This window comes from Etheostoma spectabile, chromosome 17 (assembly GCF_008692095.1).
Source record: "Etheostoma spectabile isolate EspeVRDwgs_2016 chromosome 17, UIUC_Espe_1.0, whole genome shotgun sequence".
In the NCBI taxonomy this organism is placed as follows: domain Eukaryota; kingdom Metazoa; phylum Chordata; class Actinopteri; order Perciformes; family Percidae; genus Etheostoma; species Etheostoma spectabile.
This window is the reverse complement of record NC_045749.1, coordinates 4469322-4479788: the sequence shown is the minus strand read 5'-3', so window position 1 is coordinate 4479788 and position 10467 is coordinate 4469322. Positions and strand designations below refer to the sequence as shown.

Below are 10467 nucleotides of genomic sequence, written 5' to 3'. Positions count from 1 at the left end.
ATATACCTTTAACTATGTAAATATCCACACTCCTTATATTTCTTTATTTCTTTATTTATATTTCTTATATTTCTAATATCTGAGCAACTGTAACACAGAGTTTCCCTTCGGGGATCAATAAAGTATTTCTGATTCTGATTCTGAAGACGAGTAAAACCTAGTGTGAAACAAACATGATTAAAACTGCAGATCTGCTTTTTTTTCCCACATTGCAGATTATTGCACATCGAAATGAATGCATGATGAGCTGATACACGTGGGGGGATTCTGCCTCTTGACTGAAGGAGCTGAATTTTTGTAGATTAAAGACTGAAGATAGCCTAGCAGGCACAACAATTAACTCACTGTCAGAGTCCACAATGCCTCCTGTTTCATTATAAGCCCTTCAAAATCAACTTAAAGCATCACATGGACAAGATAGTACAGTGACACACCAAAAACACAGTAATAAATGACATGCAACAAAAGATATGTAATAAAAATAAAATACGTCTTAACCCTTATATACTGTTCATATTGTATACCTGCACGGTAGGCCCACAATTTTGAACCACAGGTGCTTAATCCTTAATTATCGTTTCAGAGAGCGGGGGGGGGGGATCTTTTAGGTTTAACACCACTCGTTTATGGAGAAAAAACATCTACAATCACACAATATCATCTCATATTTTACCTTAGACATGAAAACATAAGCGGTCATATTTTATTGTAAGGGAAAATGGCAAGAGCATTCTGGGGATTGTTATATCATTATTTATAACAATAACAAACATCAAACACTGTTCTCGCTCATCTTAGAAGACCAGATCCATCACCGTTCGCAGTCTCGCTGCCATGACCAGAGGTGGAATGTAACTAAGTAAACCAAGTATTGTACTGAAGTACAAATTTGAGGTACTTGTAAAGTCTTATCTTTTCATGCTACTTTCTACTTTTACTCCGCTACATTTCAGAGGGAAGTGTTGTAAACTTTACTCCATTACTTTAATCTGACAGCTTTAGTTACTTTAGAAATTAAAACACATGTAGTTTATAAAATATGTTTTATTTTAAATTATTATTAGTTGATTGACAGCACTGCTTTGATATACAGTTTCTAAAATGTGAAGACTTTTCTGCATTAAGTACATTTACTTTTAATACTTACATATTTTTACTTAAGTTAAGATTTTCATTGCAGGACTTTTACTTGTAACAGAGTACATCACAGTGTGGAATTAGTGCTTTTACTTCAGTAAAGGATCTGAATACTTCTTTCACCACTGGCTATAACCTCAGTCACCCTACCTCCTCTTTTGAGCTCTGTTGGCTGGCCAGGAACGGATGGGGTTCATCTTAATCTGGGTTATTTAGTAACATTCAAGATTCCTTAAAACCATAATTTCCCTTGATGTCGCCTTCTGTACACTGGTGGATCAATAAACCATTTCAATATATACAGGTCAAATTTGACCAGAACCAGCCTCAATGTACAACAATTTGTAACACCTGTAAACAATTGTAACAGTTTTCAATATTTTCATTTTTGTGCATTTTGGGAAAAGGCTTTTTACATTTTAGGCTAAAAGAATAGCATTTACGATGATTTTACTGCTGTCAAATTTGAGCCCTACAGTATGTTATGGTTGAATGTGTGTGGAGGTCACATGTCACTGTTACTATGGAGAACAGCATTCTTTGGGTAGGAGGACGCTTGGGAACATGAGGACCTTGGCCTGCATGAAGGACAGGTTAGGCAGTCCAGAGATCAGCCTGCCAGCCTCGGCACTCAGCCCCTCATTCTGCTGAGGTTTCCTGATAAAGAACACACACACAAACACTGCTTAAAGACATTGAAGACAAGGAGACGTTGCATTATTAACACATTAAGAGAAGCTAGTGAATGATTTGGATCATTGTTTCATTGAGTGAATGCTTGAAAAGGATTAAAAATAATTGCAAAAGTGCAACTGAGCTGACCGGACTGAAGTGCTGGTTTTCTCTGCAGTGGACATAAGGCGATTCAAGGTGTCTTCCATGTGGCTACTTCCAGCGCCTGTTTCCAGTTTGCTGATGGTCAACTCATACAGCTCACGGTCAACTCCTTTTCATGTGAATGTGCGTAACAAACGCATAAAACTCAGTGAGTGTCAATGAGGACTTATCCAACCCACAGCATGAGCTTTCTGGTGGCTGTTTCTTTGACCATAAACCTTGAATAAATGACAATAAAATCGACTTTTCTGCAGTTTCACACGCTGACCTGGAGGAGGACTGTTGCTACGGCTGCTGCTGCCGCAGTAGGATCCGCGCTCCTCCTCAGGACCAAAACAATCCAGGTTGAGAGCCGAGCAGTCTGTGCTAACAAGGGGATACAGTGGGTGAGGATTGTTGCAGGGTGAGGAAGGATGGGGTACCTTGATTTGTTATTCATAATGTATTATATTGCTCAACATTTTCAATTATCTAGCATTTTGCCGTAATAAAAATGTTTAATATCTAGCTAGACTTGAAAAGGACATCACCTTTAAAAGCGTGGACTTGTAAACAGTTTCACATCCTTTGGATGACACTAAATCCCAGCGAGCTGTGTAGCCGTTTGACTACTCCCAGCATTGCATTCAACTGCAGAAAAAAAATTATAAAGCTTCCAAAAAAGAGAGGAAAGCTGAGGGGAAGAAAAGCAAAACCAAGCAGAAAGGATCGACTGATTTATTTCAGTATTTACAAGGATTTCCTGATTGCAGTGCATTAAATCTGGATTTGAGCAGTAAATCTGACAAAATATTAACTAAAACAAATCTCAACAAAGTAGGTCCAAAGTCCAAGTACTTTTTAAAAAACAATTGCTGGCATAAAGGCACAACTCAATTATGAAATACTGTGACTTCAGTTGTAGAAACACATTTGATCGGTAATGAAATACTGAGTAGATTTAAGTTATTATTGTTTTTTTTGTTTAGGAATAAACACTCCTTTATCCTATTCAGCATGAAGAATTATGCGCCAGTGCACAGGGAGTGTAAAAAAAGGAAAAAGCATACACCATAAAGTGACAGCAGTAGTTATTGTTTCTATTATGACAATAATCTCCCACACGTTTAACCAAATCACAGAATAAATCAAAACCCCAAAGACGGATTTCATATAACCCACCATATGAAAAAAATGTGGAAATTAAGAAATAAATATAAGCAGGCACACACATATTTTTCAAAATATGAAGTGTGTTTCCTTTTGTTTACATGGTTGTTTGTCTGACTTTAAATTACTTAAATTCTTTCAATTTGGACAGTGAATACAGTGTTTTGACCAAAGACTGTATGCATATTGATATAGTCTATGGTTTTGACCTCTTAGCTGCACACCTACAGAGAATACAGTGCCCTCTGCTGTCCATACTTTACTATTACAAGTGAAATCTAATCACTGCACCTTTGTCAGGAACAGCAACCCATTTAAACGTTGTCTGTGATCTCAACTAGGTGTCTTTTTTTTTTTTTTTTAATTAATGAAATATGTTTATTAGCTCTGACAGCTTGCATGCTGAAAGTCAAACATGTCAGCGTGCTGACGATTCACAGTGGAACACCAAATGTGGAACTGACAAGTCAAGCAAACCGTTCCTACAGCCTGTAGAAAAAGAGTGACTTTTACCACTTCTTGATTTTTTTCTTCTTTTTAAGTAATACGTCTTCTTTCTTTGTACTTTTGTGTTTACCCACTTAAGAAACACGCAGCAGCAAATGGATTGCGTGACGATTGTTGTCTATCACTGTCCTGAAATGCAAACTTTAAACACTTCCTATGAAAATTCACAAGGACACCGAACACAAGCTAGGCTCCTTGGTCATTTGCCATTAACTGATGAATCCATATATGAAGCTTTATCGACTCCAGGAGTCATTTCACTCTTAATATAATTGTCGTGACATTACATTTTTGGAAGTTTTACGATGAATTAGAAACACATCCTTTCTGTGAAAATCCTGATCACGACTGTACCAAATCGGATTAAATCACATTTGTTCCTGAGTAAATAATGACTAATACCAGTGTTGCTTTCTTTTTGAAACATTTTTTGATTGATTTTTCCACCAAAAGGGTTCTAACAGAAACACTTTACAAACTAATATGAACAAATAAATTATCAAAAACTAAAGACACTTCAGTGTCAAATGAAGCCAAATATTGGATGATGCTGTCAGATTTATAGGCTAAGTCTAAAGTCAAAAGATAGACCACAGTATTATTACTGGAAGAGTTAGTTGAACTCCCATTGGCCAATTGAAATGGTCCTGATAAGTCAACATGGTACATATTATAACCATGTTGCATGTGTTCTCTACAAATGGGACAGTCATTTAGCATTTTACCCTCAGATGTTTTGTGTTGTAGTTTAAAAAAATAACAACTTCAGAATCATCAAGTACAATAACAGTAATGCACATCTTGTTTCAGCAGACTTCCCTTTAGTTTTCAGCAGCCTTTTACCATATCAGATTCCCCCGTAACAACTGAGACTGATAAATACTGAGATAAATTCTTTGTTAAAGGTGGCAGCAGGTGAAGATGATAAATTAGAATAGTTGAAGGGAGGGAGAAAAGGGAAGCCAGTACAGTGTTTCTCCTGTAATTCTTCTGGAACAATTGGGACTGATGGGGCATTTTTCTGTTTGGTTTCACATCCATGTTACTTGAGTCCCAGTTTTGGGTCTGTTGGATGTTACATATATATGTTAGTTTTCTTGTTTGGACAAATTATAATGACAAAAACGTGATTTTTGAACACTGGGTCTATCTGTGTTATTTATGAGTGGAAATTTATTTAAATCACAAATTGTTGTGGTCACCCAATAGTGCTGAGTGAATAAAGGGGAAACACAGCGGAAATGAAAAGAAGCAGAACATGCCCTGGAGGAAGTGAGGAGGAGTCCAGAGGAAACTCAAAGGTTTAGGCCACGCAGGGGGTGGCTGATACTGTAGTCTACTTCCAGCCCCAGAAGTGAGGGGCTCGACGAGGGGACGTACCGTCCTGAGAGCTGCTAAGGCCACGGCTGCTCCAGTCCAGATGGCTGGAAGGGAGCGCCTCCTACACAGAGAAAAGTAAACGGCATTTAAAACTGCCACTTATCACAATGCAACAGTAGAGCAAGGTTAATGGTGTGAGCAGTAAAATACATGTCTTTAGTAATATCCATTGGTGGTTGTTTCCCACAAAGCATTTGTATGTATTGTCTTCTAGTCTCTTGCTCTTTAAAGCTTTAGTGCGTAACTTTTTGATATTGATGAACATCTGTTACATCTGTTACAAGCCATTGCCAAATGAGTTGCTACAAAGCTAATTAAGACTATTAGCACCACTCAACTCTCTGTATTTCTCAGACATTCTCAGTATTTCTCTGACTGGCGACTTTCGCGTGTATAAACTCTAGTGAAGATAATTACCTCTTCTGAAGAGTCCATCATTTAATCCTCCATGTCCTCCTTGGCTACTAGCAATAGAGTCCAGTTTGGGCTGAATTTTTCTGTCTGAGCCCGGCCTGGCCCGCCTCTCTTCTGCCCACTTTCCACACATACAGACCCACACACACTGAGCTCTCTTAAAGGAGCCGCAGCACCTTTTTACAATAAATGTCTTGTTGCGCTGATGTGACCAAGCCCAACCCGAATCCGACCATAATTTCTAAATATCTGTCCAAACCCGGGTCCCGACGGGGTTCCGATGGACTCGGATCGGGTATCCATGCCATAACTAGCAACTGCGTGTGGGAGGGGTGGGGGCTGTGCGCCATCATGGAAGGCTTGTACCAAGTGGATGTGCCGACAGTTTTGTTGACATTACTTAGAATTCTTAATGGGGGGGCGGCAGAAACTACGCACTATAGCTTCAATACAGCTGAAGTAAAGTCAAAAAGACAAATTTACCGGCAATGAATGTGTTGGTGTGTCCCGGGGCCCTGGAGGTTCTAGTGTTGTGACTGCCGTGTGTCCTGGAGAACAGACAGCTGGCACAGAGTCTTTGGTGGGCTCTAGCATTCCCTGATGAGGGGTAAAAATTGGATGGAAATGAACAAAAACAAGGTAAGGAACGTAGACTATCAATGATAATGACCGCTGAAACTGCTGCTCTTACACCATTACAATGCTGCTCACCAGGCTGGATGCAAAAGCAGGCACAGCCACTGGCTGCTTCTTCATGCCAATGAACACCTTTCACAGGGTAAAGACACACAAAAGAAGAGCAGCATTAAATTAAACATGAATGAGTAAAATAGGAGTGTAACAGTTTGTAACTCTGAATGTCTATCCTATTTTCATACTATCTATACTGTACATAAGATACTGTGAGTCCAGTTTGACCTGGCCTGAAACGCACTATGGGGGTCATTGTTCTTTGATGTTGTAGTTTTAGCGTGTTAATTCAGTTACTGGTGAAGATACTGTTTGTTTTGTTTTTTACGTTCTGCAAAACTCACAATGTTCCTCGTCTCCACACCAAGGCATCCGAGCAGAGTCCTATTTATGTGGGAACCTCCCCACTGAAACTGGAGGCCAACTGCATCGTGGAGGTCCTGGTGTGGCCACCACACCCTTTGCCGAATCCTGAGAAGGAGTGAGAAAATTAAAAGCAGCACTTTTGTTTATTCAAAGACAATATATATATATATATATATATATATATATATATATTTTTTAAAAGGACAAAGGTAAAACTGCCGCATCCTGAACAGACTGTCAACATATCCAACATCATTGGCAGGGAGTCCTCACCACTGAGATCTGGGACAGGTTTCGGGTTTTTCCTCCTCCTCACTCTCAGGGAGGTGTCGGGCGTGAAGCAGCGCACCGAGGCTGAGCACCTCCTCCCCATCTTCCACTGCTGAGACCTCTACCTCTGGAAAACTGGCCAGGAGAAGCTGCTGGACACGGCAGGACAGAGACACCTAAGCCAAAAAGAGGGGAGAGGCTTTTTCTTATTTACATCAAATGTTCAAAATATTTGATGAACTTTACTTTGATATAAAGCTTTTGATGTCTATAAAATATAGTGTTCGAATTGCCTGTGAAACACTTAAAAAGTCTGTCCAGCATGTGATAAATAAGAAAGCTAAATAATGACTGAAAAAGAAAAAAATAATACAAGACAAGTCCTGAAAAATACATTTGCCGAAAACAACTTCTAGCAAATATGAAAATTATTCTCTGTGGCTTTTAAGTACCATCATAAAAAGCAACAATTAAGCCAGTTTTTACGGAAATGTCTCCCACCTGACAGCTGTTCCTCCTAGAAACCCCATATTGCCCTGCCCTGTCCTGCTCCTCCACAGTGTCCCCATCAGTCTGCAGGCTGCTGACTGGCTCTCTGAACTGCGTCCAAGTTTTTCCCTCCTCCTGAGCCCTCTGGTCCTTGAACTCCGCCCACGACTTCTCTCCATCCTCCAGTGTGGGCGCTGAGCAGAAATCAGCAAAGCTGTCACTTGGTGGGAGGTGTCCTAAACTCTGCACCACTGCATCTGCAGTTTGTACATGCCCGTGGTCCCTGTGATGCTCAAAACTACAGTCTTCAAAGTCTTCGTCTTCTGTATGTGTTCCAGGTTGGGACTGGTTGGAGGTAGCAGAAGTTTCCTGAGTCGCAGATGGGTTGCAATAATGAAAACCTTTCTCTGCCTTAGACTGTCTGAGATTTGCCATGCTGCTATTGAAAAAGCAGCCAGAATGCCTGTGATTTCCAAGTTCTTCTTCCTCATCATCATCAGTCTGGTCCCAGTCAGTCTGATCCTTCGGTGAAACAAGCGATGAAACATTTGGTTCCAAGTCCTCAGAAGGACCCTCAAATGACAAATCATCACAGAAGGACGCCAGGTCCTCTGAAGCAGACTCATACACACTAAATGTTTGGGGGACGGTAGAAGTGCTCTTTCCCCGATCTTCTCCGTCTTCGTCTGACACTCCATCCTCCTGCACCTCTGGGGTTTGTAAAGAATTAAAACTATGCCTCTCTTCCGTCTGGCGGTCTCCAGGCTCGCCTAACCCCTCCTCCCCATAATTAAGTTCTCCGGGTGGTAAATCCAAACCTGCTGCTGCAGCTTCCTGAGGCTGATGGTGGTCCTGAGATGGTTGCACAAGTGCTGCATCTCTTTTCTCACAGTGCTTGACCTTAGTGCAAACATTTTCTTTTGCCTTGCATTCACATTGGGATCTGGGCTCAGAGTCCATAACAACCTCCTGTCCTGGATAACAGATTTGTTCACCTAAGCTGTTGGAGGAGTTTGTCCCATCCCCTCTGCTATCCCATTGCTCTTTGCTGCCTATGGGAGAGAAGCCACAGCACCAGGGATGTGCTGCCTGCTCTGTAAACACAGTAAAATCAGCAAACCCTGTTTCTTCCATGGGAGAGCATGCACCCACTGCAGAGGCTATGTTGGTCCCAGAGTTGTGGTCTCTTTTAGAGTAACCATTTGTGAGGTGCACACAGGATTCTGCATTACAATCCTGACCTTCCATGTTTATGTCAGACCCCGAGTCCACAGTGGACATGGGTTGGGACTGTTCAACTGGGTATTTAAAGCTAAAGTTGGGTTGATGAGTGGCTGGCTTTGTGGTGGTAGAAGGCTGTCTGGGGCTGCATGGTGAATCCGTAGGATCAGTCAAGTCAAGAGGCGAGCAGGACACCTCAACAGAGAACCCACCAAAATCCCCAAATTCATCCTCCTCTGACCCCGTCTCCCCATCGCCATCATCATCCAGTGGAGGAGGGGAGGAGGGGTGCAAGGGTATGATGTCTGGCTCCATGGGTTCTCCTAGCAGCACCTGAAGGCCTCATGCACCTAGGAGAGGGAAAGTGAAAAGAGCAGGAGAGCATCATGAAAAACAGCTTCTCCAAACTCAGACAACAATGTTTCAGTGTGTTGATGATGGCAATTGCTCAGCACAAGATTGTGGATATTTTCTGAGACTGATGTATTGAGCCAACTATGAGAGTTAAGGTATGGTGGCGTTATCCATGGTGCAGCTCACCCCCTTGCCTGGATAGACCCTCACGCCCACCTCAATTGACATCATATTGCACATTGACAGTTTAAGCACCCTTACATTAGTTGCCTATTTGTTTTGGCTTTGGGATCTTACTTATTATGTTTAAGGCATTAATGTACTGGGTCCACTGCTTCATTATAATTATTATTATTATTTTATATATATATTACATCATGCATGTTATTATACGTATCATCCAGATTTGCTTCCATTCCTCATTTATGTGAAGCACTTTGTAATGTTGGTTTTGATGGTTGCTATACAAACTTATTTTCATAATTCCAAATGACAAACCCCCACGCACCAGAGACAATGCTTGAAATGCATTAACGTATCAGTTAATGGTACTGATTTATAGGTGATGCACTAACGTTGGTGGTTTTGGTTCAGTTCAGACATTCAGCAGACTGTTAAAATAGAGGAACCTTCAAACATGATTGTTCCGCAAAGTAGAAGCTTAAAAAAATCTGCACTTTATATGTAATCTACTGCACTTAGATGTTCGAACGTGCTTTTTTTTATGTCTCCTAAAATATTGTCAATCTATGTCAGATATTTCCAGCTTTCTGTCTGCCCCACTCGGGTACTGACCCTGGAGTGGAAAAAGTGGCCAGTGCTGGCCGCAGTAGTAAGCTGATACAGGAAACCTTATCCGCAGCTTTGTGCTAGGATGAACAGTCCAGACCTGCGCCTATAGCAGCAGCCACTTCAGGATCATGGATTAGTAACGTTACCTGTATTAAACCTTCAACAGAAACACACAAGACGATATTGCAGTACAACGCTGACTGAAACATCCTTAAAAAGTATTATTACACAACAGATTAGGGTATTTATGTGGCTTTGTGAATAGTCAAAATAGCAGAAAAAAAACAATGATGTCCTGCCATTTTCTTCAGCCAGCTTAACGTTACATTACCACCAGCTAGCTAGTGTAGCTGGTATCTAACGCTAGCTATCCGTCAAAAGCAAACGCTGACGTGCTATTTAAACGTGGCTGAAAGCTAACGTTAGCTAAGAATACAAAGTGTCAGCTTTTTATTTACCAACACTCATTCACTTTGCCTTCTCGTCACTTCTTGTCTATTTCTTGTGCCGAAGCTTGGCTCTCCATCCTCTGTCACCATCCTCCTTAAGTATTGACTGGGATAGACAAGACGTAAAGACCTCTCACTATGTTCCGTTTCAAGGTGCTGTCATTAGTCATAGCAAACGGGAGTTAGGAAAATATCAGACGAAGACTCTTCTTTAAAATAGACGATCTTTGATTTAAAAACAATATCACCACCTACTGGACAGAATTGATCTTATACCTGCTTATTCAGCTTTTTTACGTTTTTATGCAGTGGTGGAAAGTATGGTATTTACTAAAGTGCTATACTTATGTACAGTTTTGAGTTACTTTACTTTAGTATTTAGGATTGTATGTTACTTAACAGATATGAGTAC

General features: G+C 40.8%; 1 protein-coding gene across 3 annotated transcripts; it reads right to left on the bottom strand.

Moving 5' to 3' along the window:
* Positions 1–1268: 1268 nt before the first annotated feature.
* aftphb (aftiphilin b) lies at positions 1269–10233 on the bottom strand. 3 transcript variants are annotated; one of them, XM_032541119.1, is made up of 10 exons: positions 10095–10228; positions 7252–8810; positions 6754–6926; positions 6459–6585; positions 6136–6192; positions 5908–6021; positions 5011–5071; positions 2243–2335; positions 1960–2083; positions 1269–1794 (listed from the first exon to the last, which is right to left on the bottom strand). In XM_032541119.1, exons 2-10 carry the CDS (start codon positions 8773–8775, stop codon positions 1659–1661), a joined length of 2409 nt encoding a protein of 802 aa, XP_032397010.1. In that variant the 5' UTR covers positions 8776–8810; positions 10095–10228; the 3' UTR covers positions 1269–1658. The 3 variants fall into 3 exon arrangements, with proteins under 3 accessions (XP_032397010.1, XP_032397011.1, XP_032397009.1); XM_032541118.1 differs by having other exon boundaries at positions 1270–1794; positions 10065–10233; XM_032541120.1 differs by lacking the exon at positions 6136–6192 and having other exon boundaries at positions 10065–10233.
* Positions 10234–10467: the final 234 nt, after the last annotated feature.